Below are 13,710 nucleotides of genomic sequence, written 5' to 3' on the forward strand. Positions count from 1 at the left end.
ACCTACTGATTTATTGCTACACAAGACAAATGAATAGGTAGGTGTATGAAGGTATGTGCAGTTCAGACAACAGTCAGGAGGGCTTTTTTTTTCCTCCTGAAGAGAACTGTTCCAACAAGTTAACAGAACAATTATGAAAAAGGCAGCTGAAAGTTCACAGTGAGCAGTCAGCAGCCCAGTGCACGTTTCAGTTGATGAGCCCTCATTCTTCCTCTTGATCTTCCTGAGACTTTGGGGATTTAAAGCTTGTTGCATGCTTATGTTTTAAACAGTGGCAGCAGGATTTGTTTTTCTTTTGAAAGAGCTGATTTCCATTTTTCCTATATAATTTAGAAAGCAGTTCACTTTACCCCCTCATGACATAACAGAGGTCAGAGCATAAAATGCAAAACACAGTTGACTTTTTCACCTTCCGTTTTTCATAGTCATTTCCTGGGACCTAACTCACTGATACCAAAAATACTGCAAACATGCCACAGAGAATGCAATATACAGCCTGTGTATTCATACATCATAACACCTAGTAACACCTTAACAATGGAAGGACAAAGAAATCTAGAGACAGCTACAGCAGCTTTCCTGCCAGTGCCAGGGAAACAGAGTGCAACTCTTAGATCTAATGGACTATGGATACACACAGGAAAATAACCTGTGTCGAAATCTGCAAGGATAAAGCTATCCTCAAATCAATACCTGCTGAAGCTTAATTTTGGAAAATTTTCACAAGCTGTAACCGTGCTGTAGGAAGATGTCAACAGAACACTTGCCCACATCAACTTTCTGCCATGTAGTAATAGTGTAATGGACTTTTCACTCTGAAAAGGTCTACATAGTAGGCATAATCTATACCACATGTGAAAACTGGCAACCTGCATAGACATAGTATTGCCTCTGTCTAAGGAACCAACTAGTGTTACTTTTACAGAAATTCAGAATCTGTTAAATTAGATTTAAAAATACTGACATGCTAGATGTTAAAATTTAAACCAAAAAGAGTTTCTTTAGAATGGATGGGAGAAAAAGAAACCAACCTCACACATGAATTTTTTTGGTAATATTTCAGGAAAAAATTAACCAGTTTTGTCAGATTGACAAAATTGTGGATTAGTTAAAAGAAAAAAAAAAAATTAAAAAACCTCTGAATCACAATCCTGACTAACTTTAATAATTTACCTTAAATTAACAACAGCTTCACACATCAAATAGGGTCTTAACCCAAGAATCTGGTAACTTGTAAGTAGACTTTACACAAAAACATGAGGTTTGAAGAAATGTGAAATGTAACATTATAGAATGACTAGATTTGATGCATAGAGCACAAGACACTTCTAATTCTTTCTAGAGGATTATTTTCTCTACATATTGAAATACCCTCAGTTCAGCAGAAAAGATGCTCAGTTTCTGCAGGGCAAATAAAAATATAATGCCTTGAAGAGTGTAATTTTTACTACTCAGTGGTGATATTATCCAGTTAATCAATCTGGGCAGTCACACCCTTGAAACTCATTCCAAACATATTGCCAACAAGAAATGAGTTAATGGGCTGATTTGAAATTCAGAAAGTAGTTCATCTTACACAATCATCCCATCAGAAATGGTATAGATATTCTTAAAGACCTCACAGTGGCACATACCAAAGATGACCTACTCCAGGTTGGCCGTCGTCGGATAGGGGGAGGAGAATTTGATTGTCTGTGGAGGAAAAAGAGAAATGATAGAAACCACAATATCTCAATTCTGAGTCAAGAATGAATGGGAAAAACAAGACACGAAAAATTTGTTCATATTGCTCGTTACTGAGATTTTCAGATATATGAATAAATGAAAACAATCCAAGTTTTCCTTTAAATACAGGAAATGTTCCCATTCCAAACTACACATGCCTTTTGTTCATTATCCTATTTGGCTCTTGGAAACACAAGAAACAAAAATTTTGGTTTAAAATTAATAAAACAAATCTCTTAACTAAAAAAATTGAACATGGCACACAGGTACAGTCTCAGGTGACTTTATGTGAACATTGAAACAAGGACAAATTTATGAAATTGATAGCAATCACTCCAAAGCAATGCACACAGATCAGGAAGAAAAGGAAATAACAACCAACTGGTTAGACAATAGTAGCAGAGCTACATACAGTGTTAGAGTAGCCAGGTGCAGTGAAAGGAGCAAGGAGTGTATGAGGAAAAAAATACGAGGAAGAGAAAGAAACAAGTTGAAGGAGGTAGAAATATAGTGCTTACGTGAAGAGAGGAAAGGTGGAATTTGTCCTCTTACAGTTTCTGATCTGGTGAATGATGTTATGTGCAATTAGAGGAAAGGCACACAGGAAAACAAACATCTATCATTTTAACACAGAGGGTAGGAAAATTATTTGGCTAGAAAACACACATTGGCATCAATATTTGTAGCTCTAGCACACAAGCTTATACCACGTGAGACTGTGGTAAGGAGAACAGCTCTAATGACAAAAATACATTGAAACTTGTTATTTCACTCTCTGACTTCGTGACATTCCCTGCTTTTATTAGTCCAAATATTTGCAAGTTGGCTATGAAACTGCTAGGCACAACATATTCATAGACCCACATACTCATGGTTCAGTGTTTAGGAAGAAACATGATCAAAAGCTATGGCTTCTGCAGTCTGGATTATGACCAGCAACAGAAAGTTCTCTCTGTTGACCCCAACACACAGCTTCAAAGATGAAACATCCCAAGGTGACAGACTATGGTATTTTGTTTGCTTTCTTGACTGTCACAGGGGAAACAACCAGGAGCTCCCTTTGAATTCAATCTCTCTGGAACCACTAAAATTGAGTTTAGTATTGGACTGTTGAAATCCATTATATGCTGCTAAGAAATGTCTTTTCTAGTCTTCCACTTATCTCTCATGAACTGTAAAATCTAACCAACATCTCTTTTCTGTAAGTGAAAAGATCACTCTGAGCAGTTCACCTCACTGGACTCTCCTATGCTCTAACTCACCATATGTTAATATAATGTGTGCACACATGAAAGACCTTCCAATCTTCCCCTCATCATTTTGGCTTTATTTTCCAACAGATGGCATTACCCAGCTGAACAGATGGGATGTCCAGCTCTAAATAGTGTAGTTGATAGAGATGAGACTTCTTCATGGTAAGTTTTGCAAGAACTTAATGTTCTCTGCTATACACGCCCAGCACATCACAAAAATTTCTCAAAACTCTAACCTTTCGAAAGTCAAATTTATCCCAATTGAAAATGTGTGCTGGTGTAAATGAGACACCTCAGCTAAGAAAACAGACTTTTGAATTAAAGCTAAAGCCTAATGAATTCCTCCTTCAGTTAGAAGGAATCTACCTGTGTGAGAGGACTAGCTCAAGGCCAGTTTCTAAGAAATGCTCAAACCAGAGCCCAAAGGAGACTTCAGGTTTAGATTTACAATCCCTGCTGTGTTGTGGCAGTACAGCTATGCAGATTAATGCACCCAGGTGTCCTCCTTGTTCAGCATGCATAAGAGGCACATAAATTATCCTGCCCAAACTAAAAGATGACAACCTGCACTTTGCAGTGCCCTTAGCTGCTGGATGGGCAGTGCATCTGCTGCTACATCTCACATTTTGACACTATAACCTATGTCACCTTTCACTCCAGTTTGGATTAATACTCTGGGCTAGCAACAGTAGACATTTGATTCAAGACACCCCTGCAGGATTTGGCTGCTTGGGGAGCATCAAAGCTCACAAGGCTTAGAAGGAAATTTCAGTCTCAACTGTCTTTTCTTGCTGTTAGGTAAAAAAAAAAAAAAAAAAAAAAAAAGGAAAGGGGAAAAGAATATCTGACATATGTGACTAGGAAAAACAAACAAAAAAAAAAACAAACTAAAAACCCCCAAACCCAAACAAAACCAGACATGCAAAAACTCAGACAAGCAAGGTGTCAGGAAACAACTGTGAAGCAAGAGTACTCACTCTGTGCAGATTTTGTTCTGTTTGTAAAACTTGTGTCTTGATGCAAACAGACGTGAAATATATTTGGCATTTTCAAGGTCATCCTTTAAATATGAGAAAAAAAATAGGAAAAAAAAAAATGTTATTATTACCAAGAAGTGACAAAAGTTTCTTAAAAATCCAGTTGCAGGAACGTTTGGTAAGGTCTATCATGTACAGAATTTGGCTCCCAAGAGCACATCTAGTGGTCTGAAGAGCATTCAAGGCATAGGATTACTGAAACCCAGTGGTGTGCATTTACACACTTCACTGCTAAGACACAGTAGGTGGGGACCACAACAATAAAACGGCTCAAGCTTGCTGGTCCAGTTCCTATACTGGCCTTGGTTCAGGGAGATGTGGAGTGATTTTAAACAGCACAGAACAGCTCCATGGCCTCTGAGTTCCAGTCTCTGCACACAGGTAGCTCATGCCCAGTTTCTACTTATGCTGCTGTATTTATGCCATTCAAAAAACACTTTTTGCAGACTTCCAGCATAGGATATTTCAGCATGCTTGGAAGAAAATACAGAAATTAGCACCTAAATGAATTTAATTTCTCTTTTTGCATAAAGTGCAAGACAAACTATGAGGGACATGATGTTATGCAAGCGAGCCTCTTTAAGAGAGTGGAATTTTAAAGTTTTATTTTTACATAAGTAGCTCTCATGATGACACTGATCAGATCTTTTTCTTACTGTGTGAAAGAGTACATTCTCTTCTTTGTTGATCAACTCCAGAACAATTGAAGACTTGTTATGAGCAATATTCCCAATGTCATTCCACCTGCAGAGTGAAAAAATGCATTGGAGTTTGCCAACACATACATTCAAACATTTCACAAACAGAGTAAGAATCCCTTAGTCAACACCAGTCTCATTTTATGGGAAATGTTTTCAGTAACTTTTTGGTGAAGAAACCTGGTCAGGAAAATAAGGAAATCATGTTCTGATTAAAAGTGGAAACAAAGCTCTTAACCAAAGCAGAAGAGTTAAAAGCTCTCTTTAAAAACATGAATTTGAAGACTCACAATGGAAGACACATTGAAAACACATTAATGATAATAATTTTTCTGAACTTTGGCATTTTGGAACTGATTGATTTTAGCCACATATAATAGAATTATTTTGTTTTAAGCTCCATTCCTCCCCAAATGCTGTTTCCACCTTTCATGCAGTGCCAATTCTTGCTAAAGAAGGTTGACAACATGGCTATGTAGGCTATGCATACCATGTTAATACTCTGGCTTTATGTTTGCAATCTTTTTTTTTTTTTTTTTTTCCCCAAGTAATTGTCAGGTTGCCCAAGATCTGAGTTATAATCTTCTTACAAATAGCTGACAGACATTTGCGTACATTGCATGCAATCCACGGGGATGGAAAGGACTTGTTTGTTCTGTTTGCAGCATGCATTCCTCTTCATGTCATGGCAGGATGCTTGCAGTGCATATTTCCAAACAGTAAGAATCCCAGCACCAACTCTCATTTATACATGTAAAGAAACTTCTTGCTTTTGTCACCTGGCCCAATTAAAAGATTATCTAATTCCTTCTCAAAATTACATATGCAAAATATCAGCTATGGGGGAAATGGAGCACTAACATTTTTCAAGTTGACCAATGAAAGCTTTTTTAAGGCAGCCCTCCCCCCAAAATTCCAGTTGAAGTCTGATATAAGCCTTAGCTACTGACTGAAAATCAGTGCACCTCAAAAAACACAACTTTTAGGCTGCAAAAAATTCCTCCTCTAATCACAGGGATTAGTAAAAATCCACTTCAAGTAAACAGCAACAGTAATAAAAATGTCTGCTAGAAAAATAGCAAAGAAGAGTGAAATTATCCTCCCTGGAATCATGGAGATTTCTAGCAACATTTTAATACAGAACAAACTCACCAAAAAAAAAGTTAATGGATAAATCATTCTTATTAACCAAAATAAACTGCATAATAAACAACAGTGACAAAGTCATGCTTTTCAAAATCACAGAATGAGAAAGTTCAAAATTTTTTCAGTGGGGCACCTAAATATGGCAACCAGATTTTTTAGTAGTGTTTTAGAAGTGCTGAGCTCTTAGGCTGCCAGCTGTGAGGTTTAACAGATTTGCATCCAGAAGCATCAAAGAAGAAGGCATAAAGACAAGAGAAGGAAAGGGATCAAAGCCTTGTAAACTAGAACAAGAAACATGACAGGCTACTACAATTTTCTTGCCATCCAACCCATTCAGAGACATCAGAAATTATTCTTTCTCTAATCTCTTTGGGCCAATAGACCAATCCTGAAAACAGCAAGGTTACTACTCCTCAGTTAGAGGATTGGCACTATTACAGTCACATATGCAAGTAAGGAAAAATTCCCATGCATAGAGCTCCAGAAAGAAACTCACTTTAAATACAAAAGACCCTCACTTTTACCTATAAATCACAGTTGTCCTCCCAATTCTGTTTTTTATGAAGATGCCCATGAAGAAAATACCAAGGTGTATGTCATTTCCATGGTTATCCTGCAGAGAAAGGATAAGAAATATAATTTAATAAAGAAACTGGTAATTCATTTATATGAATGCATGCTGAAGTACCAAAGAGAAGCCCTTCAGTGTGGATACAGGACTAACCTACATTTTGCTGCTTGACTGGACTCTGATTTTCATTATTTCAGAGCAGCTAGCACTTAAGTGGATTCATTGTGCTGATTAATAAGAACAGAAGAAGGCTAAATGAGCTCAAAGTTCTCCTCTCTCAAGCACCACACAGACCACAAATTGGCATTTATTGTATAATAATACCCCACATCCCCTATCTTTATGACTACAGCTACCTAGAGCCTGTAGGAATACCAAAAGCAATAGCTGTCTTTCACAGCCATGGTATTTCTCCAGACATCTGTTAAAACATGTAGAGATTTCAGAACACCACACCTGGAGATGGAATCCCTCTCAAAAGCTCTACCCTTCACACTTCCTCCTTTAAGTACTCCATGTAGAAGTTCACAGCATGTCACCCCAAAAAGTACTTCCATCTCTATGCAGATCCATCCTCTATTGATTCCCAATTGTTGGGTTAAATGCTCAACTGCACATGCCACATAAAAACAATGCAAAAATCGTGGGCTCTAAGAAGTCCTATTGTTTTTGCACCTACCCCTGTCTCCTTGTAGGCTCCTGTTTGAAAACCACATGCTCCTGATCCATTTTGCAATCAGTTTTTTTAAAAAACCTTTTCTATTTCTTTGGCTACAAAAGTTTAACACTGTTGACAAAGAGGTTTTTCTACATTTATCAGCAAGCAAAAACAGTTCCCCCTCAGCTGCATATACAGTAATTGATTCACCCTTTAAAGTGGTAAATAGAAATCACACTAACAGCACAAGTGTGGTTAGAAAGCATGGCTAGAAGAAAGGATATGAGAGAAGTTAATGTGCTATGCCTGCACACACTGCAGAAACCATCAGGTGCCCCTGCATTTTAATAGACCAGATCAGAGCTGCTCTCCTGGACTTGCTGTGCTTCATCCTCAAAAGGCAATGATGGACCTATGCACCTGTTTAGCTACTGAGTGCCTGGCCTTTAGCAAAGAAACCATGGCTGGCAATTCATCCACAAGCCAAAAGTCAACAGTTTAGTCTGGTTAGAGGACAATGCATTCTTCTGCCTTGTGCCAAAGGGAGTTTTACAAGGCAAAATAATAAATGGGAATGCATGGGGAAAATGTATGTATTTGTATGCATACAAGCACATCTATCTACTTATGTGTGTGTGTACAGACAAATACCTACATGGAAAGAAAGACATGCATTTCTAATAACATTTTCTACCAGGAAAATAAGATAAACCTTTCATTTTCCCCTTTGAATGCAGTTCTGTTTTTCTCCATGGCCAGCATGCTGCTCCTTGATGCAAGACTAACACCTTCCTGCCATCTTGCAGAGCACCCAGCCCACTGCTCATACTTAACCCTATTGACCCATGCAATGATATCTAATGACACTCCCAAGACAGCAATCTTTTGCAGTAGTGTGCAGCATTATTCCAAATGAATTTCAGGAAAGCTTTCATTTCATTCATTGGCAATAAGCATTCCAATTTTTTTTTGATAGGTTGAAACTTTATTTACCATTCAGCTCCTCCCCTCCTGGTCAATTCTGAGTTTGGCACCAATTTTGACTTCAGCAAGAAGCTTGTTTTGTTTGGTGTGTGTCTGTATTTGTTTTTAAATTCCAAGTTATCTTTAACTAGCAGGAAAACCACTTACAATCCACCACTTAGGGTGGCTGGATAGGTTAGCAAAAAGGAATGGGTCGTGTTGAGAATAGCAGTTTTCAGTTTCTCAGCATAATTTTATCATGGCAGCATGTGCTCCACAAGGCCACATATTCAGACAATCCATGGCAGAATGGGACTTCCAGTGAAGGAAAAGTGACTGCAACTGCAAAATGATTCCTGAAATTCCCCCTTATTAAAAATGTATAGTGGACCTGTGTGCACATATAGGAAACTACAGAAAACTGAAGTTAATGCTTTGTAAGTAGCAGTTTAGAGAGACATGGAAAAGTCTCATTTTTTTATCCTGTTAAAGGACAAGCAGAGCTGAGATTCATTTACCCTGGCCACTCTACCATATACAGCACATGAAAGAAAAGCAAGGAGCATCTCTTATTCCTGAGAGAGCACACCCTAGAACATAGCAACCTCTTCTGTAACAAGGATTTTCATGGAAGAGAAGTAGCACTACAGGCCTAAGTAACCCTCATGTTGCAATGTCCATTCCAACTACCAGCAGCCATTTCACCCTCTGGAGCAGTTAAACAAGTCCTGTCCCTTTTGGACAAACATGACTTGCACGCAGACCAGAGGCTGCTGCAGAGTTGTGCATCATTTGATTCAGAGGTTCCTTTATAACACACACTAACATACCTTCACAGGGAAAGTTTCCTGTCCAAACCCATCCAGACGTTCCACTTCATTGATGTACATTAGCTCAGCCTCTGCTGCTGTAATGCCACTGCAATTAGATTAACAAAAGGCAGCAAATAGTTCAATATTACACACACGAACACTAGCAAAAAAAAAAAAAAAAAAGTGAGTTTCACAAACCACTTGAGAAGACACTTTGGAAATGCTGCCTAGAAATGCAGAACACAAAGCTAACTTTCCAAATTAGGATCATTATCAGCAAGGGGGAAAAATTTACTAAATGTCACTAAGCTGAGGTACAAAGCCTAGTTCAAATGACAGGAGGAGTAAACAGAACTGATCACATTATTCAGCTTCTTCCACACACATCAAATCTTTTCCAGGCTTTAATAAACCATCAGGTTGTGGATAGTTTTGGATGGACAACTTGAACCATAGGGGTGCTAATCTGCCTGAATATTATACAAGGCCACTGGAGCTTCTTAAAATGACTTAAAAGGAAGGACCTACATTTTCAAGTTGGCAGTTCAAACACACAGGCACTAAATCCAAAAGTTGAACAGATTCTCTTTCATAAGAGAGAACAAACCAGCAGAAAACTTTTACACACGTGTCTACACACGCTCCTGTCACAGCTCAGGAATTCAAACAGATTTCAATTCTCAAAAGCAGGTCAGAATAGATTGCAGGTTGCTCCAAAAGAACGCCACTATTAATTTTTCTCCTCTTTGCTCCTACTTATCACAGCTTACAAACAGAAATATAGGAACCAGACAAATACCTGGGAGAAGGGAGGTGGAATACAATCTACCTGCTGAAGTGAGGGGAAGTATTTGCTCTTTGTGTTGCAGAAATAGCACTATAGAGCACAGCAGGTGGGAAATCTTTCCTTTCAAGTCTGTGAGTTAACCAAGATCACACAAGCAGCCCATGGCAGGGGGAGAACAGAACCAGGCCTGTTCATGGCTGGCTTGGAAGCTATTCCTTTGGTTGCATCAAAGGCCCAGGCTTGCATTGAAACTCAAAACTGAGAATGGCCTTAGACTCAGAGACAGGTATTTGTCTTTTCACAGCCACTTTCTCTCATGTAATGGGGAATGCAGCATTCTTCACATAATATTCCTATTGCATATGACATGTGGGCACTGCCATTTTCCCCATAACAGCACTCTAGAGGTTTGAACACTTCCACCACTGAAACACCTGGACAACATGAAAGACACCTGCTCACAAAGAAGGATTTTTTACCAAAGCACTAGTGCACACACTCCTAGCTCATTAACTAGTAACACTATACTGTGTCTTCTCCTTCAGACTTCAAACCCAATTCCTGTTATTTTCATTGCTATTACACTGAGAGCATTTGTATCCCCCTCCTCTTGGAAGAGGCCCTTGGATTGCCACCAATCAAGCCACAGGGTCTTTCTCCATCAGGATTTAGATGAAATCAGAAAGAGAAAGGAATCTGCTGCCTAGCACAAGTAGTGTTGCACATGCTCATTAAGCCTAAAGGTGTAAATGCTCGTTTATTTGAGATTAAGTTCCTCAGCCATTTTGTGTTTACAAGAGGCAGATAATCTTCTGTGATGGACTAATTAAAAATCCAGTTGCACAAAGCATAATACTAACATGAAGATAAGCTGGTTAAACACTGCCAGGAATGCATGGGGAGGCAGGGAAGTACTGGAATGATGCTAAAAATATTTTTAAAAAATAGCACAAACTTTATCATGTCAAGCTCACCTGTGAGTTCGGTGTTCCTGAGCAACCTTTTGAGTCAGCTCCTCTAGGACAGCTTCATCCTGGGTCCAATCCTATAAGAACAAGAAGCAGCATCAAAAACTAGTCAGCCAAAAGAGAGAGAGGTCAAAATAGCAGACAGAAATTATGACAGCAGATGTTTCAAGATTTCTAGTTACAGAGAGAACCTATCACTGACTGCATTGAAAATTCAAGGCATGGGATGCTGAAAATATGTGAGAAGAGCACAAAACTCCAATTTTTATGCCTTCTTTTGAGAGGGTAAAGAGATACTGTTAAAAATAGGAGTAAGGTCCTTATTATTCCAAAGTGGAGAAGAGAATATAGAGCACAGATAAAGGATTTTTTTCCTGGATAAGTACTGAACAAGTCCTTAAAATATTTCGAAATCTACAAAATAATATATACCCTTTAAAAACAGTCCAAAATAATACAGAGACCATGGAAAATGAATTAATGAGTACTTTTTGTCCTGCAGCATACAGGTGCTCCCTTCCTCATGTTAAAGGGATTGAAAGTTTGCTGCTTCTTCAAATAGGCATTACAACCTACCTTATGCTTGCAACACATTTCTGAGCTGAAATTTTTTTATACCCTCCAAATTTAATAATGTGTGGTAGAAACAATTCTGAAATAATTGAGAGCAAGTTAATAAAGGAAGTCTATTCATAAATTCAAGGCCAAAAAAAGGAAGCTGAAAAAACTTTCTTGCAAAACCTCAAAGCTCTTGCTTTTATTTAAGAGAGCCTTAAGGCTGAATGCAATGTACTTAAATACACTGCTTCTTGCTCAATGGGGCCCTCCCCTCTGATATTTGCTTCTGCCACAAAAAAATGTGAAAGTGGTAGCGTGCTAATGAAAAATGGCATGGTACATGCCTATGCACAGCCACACACCTGTGGGGTGTACTGTGTACATAACTTTGTTCTTTTCACTGCTGAAGAAATGCCATTTGACACACATTGTAGCCTCACAAGATCAAACAGCACGAAGGCAGCTGCCCCTCCCTCATCCACAAGCTCACTTCACTAATGAATTTATAGCAATATTCTTGGTAGAGGCATTTTCTATGCCCCAAATTCATTCAAATTCTCCAACTTGCTTAGGGACTCGTTTGTATCTGCAGCACTTACCTGCTGTTACTGAATTTGCAGGGAATATTTACTGTTAGGTTGTCTATCCTCCCAAGAAGAGCAAAGAGAAATAGTTGAAGAAGTGTCTAGAGAAACAGTTGATTTAAGAGTAGACTTCTGAAGGTATAGGAAGCAGACACTCTGCTGATCTTCTTAAATTTAGCAATAGTTGCATGGATGAAAGGCAAGATACCACAAAGCAATGGTAAACAAGCACAACAGAAGAGAGCTGACCACACCACCATGGAGGCAGCTGGCACAAAAACAGAGGTCCTAAGAGATGGGCCCCAAGAGTAGATTAAACACCTGAAAGCTCATCCAGAGACCTGAAAGCTCCCCTAATGCTTCTCTGAACAGAAAAATAGAACCAGATGTCCTTGCCAGTGCTCAAGACCAGGTTGGATGGGACATTGAGCAACCTGTTCTAGTGGGAAGTGTTTCTCCTCATAGCAGAGGGCTTGAAACTAGATGATCCTTAAGGTCCCTTCCAACCCACACCACTCTGTGATTCATTTTCTATTGAAGGAACTTTGCAGACATTAATTTACAAAGTGACACCCTGATAAAAACACTTTTCTCTATATATATTTTTTCAGCTATCTCCTTTACCATTTAGGCTATCATACATGACTTCATAAGCCATCAACTACATACAAGATCATCAATTACCTATCAGTAGACAAGATGGCTAACCAAAGAAATTCTGTTCCCTAGAGAAGAGAAGTTTATTAGTGCAAGGTTAATACTGAAGCCACGTTTTACGTGTATATTCTACATAGAGCATATTCAGATCTCTGTACATTCCCTTCTTCTTTCTGATTTTTTCAGAGCTATCTAGTGGCTTAAAAATTGCACTTCAAGACACCACGCAGATGTCACCTTTCTGGACTTAAGATGAAGTGTCCACTGCAGTTCCTGTACAAAGAGCATGGGTAAAAGGGATGAAATGTTTCTCAAGCCATCAAATTACAGTGAGATGAATCATTCTCCCTCTACCACTCCACTAATTGTAGAGGGAAACCAGATGCCTTAACTTCCAGGCAGCTACACTCAGGGCATGGGAACCCCACCCTGCTTCCAAATATTTTTTCCACTTAGAAAGAATTCCATGATCTTTTATATTTATTAAGCTTACACTAAATACTCACACTGAAATACTCGTTCATCTAAGACAAAGCCAGACTTAGCTTCAACATTTGTTTTGGTTTCTTTTTCTCTAAGTCATCCTCAATCTCAATGCCACAGACTGCAAGTGCTTGGCATCTGTCACCAAATTTCCTTAGATCATTAGTGATCTAAGCTACTTCCCTGAGCATTCAAGTTATTTGCTAGTTTCCAAATGTACACCAAATTTACAGCAAATGTTCCCTGGAGAACATTTTGGGAAGACCTGATTCACTTCAGTGCAATGTAAATTTACATCAGCTGATGTAAATCCACCCTCTCCTCAGGAGTGGCTGCATGGTTTGTCCTGAGACATAACATTTACTGCAGCAGCTCTTATATCCCCTTGATATGCCATGTTGCTAACACCACAGTACTACTAATATAAACCTTTTAAAACAGCTGCAAATCCTTGTTTGATTCAAAGATGCCTGTCTCTTTTGTGAGCACCTAGTGGAGGCTGAACAGGAACTGAAAATGGGCTGACATAACACAGCATAGAAGCATTCAGCTGCAATCAGGTTTTGGGGAACAAATTTTGCTTCCGCTAGTCCAGCGCTGGTGCTTTTACTCTGTTATCAACAAAGCCATCTCTGAGTCATGGAGAAATTATTCACAAAAGACCACAAAAGAGAGGGATAAGGAACTCACCATAGGAAACAAGACATATTCTCTGAGGAAGTCATGAGATTCAAACTGATTATAGTCTCCAAAATCCGCTGGAAAAAACCAACACAATTACTCATTTTGGCACTTTCCACACATGTTAAG

The 13,710-nt window shown here is 38.7% G+C and overlaps 1 protein-coding gene across 1 annotated transcript in view; it reads right to left on the minus strand.

Annotated features, from left to right (window-relative positions):
• The window catches only part of PTPN14 (protein tyrosine phosphatase non-receptor type 14), a 71,807-nt gene that overhangs the window by 26,212 nt on the left and 31,885 nt on the right, over positions 1-13,710 (minus strand). The window contains exons 4-10 of the mRNA XM_079297503.1: positions 13,591-13,658; positions 10,625-10,695; positions 8,882-8,969; positions 6,384-6,472; positions 4,672-4,759; positions 3,956-4,038; positions 1,635-1,692 (exon numbers count right to left, since the gene is read on the minus strand). Coding sequence (XP_079153629.1) covers positions 1,635-1,692; positions 3,956-4,038; positions 4,672-4,759; positions 6,384-6,472; positions 8,882-8,969; positions 10,625-10,695; positions 13,591-13,658 — 545 coding nt within the window. The remainder of the gene's footprint in view (positions 1-1,634; positions 1,693-3,955; positions 4,039-4,671; positions 4,760-6,383; positions 6,473-8,881; positions 8,970-10,624; positions 10,696-13,590; positions 13,659-13,710) is intronic.

This window comes from Erithacus rubecula (genome assembly GCF_903797595.1).
Source record: "Erithacus rubecula genome assembly, chromosome: 2".
Classification (NCBI taxonomy): domain Eukaryota; kingdom Metazoa; phylum Chordata; class Aves; order Passeriformes; family Muscicapidae; genus Erithacus; species Erithacus rubecula.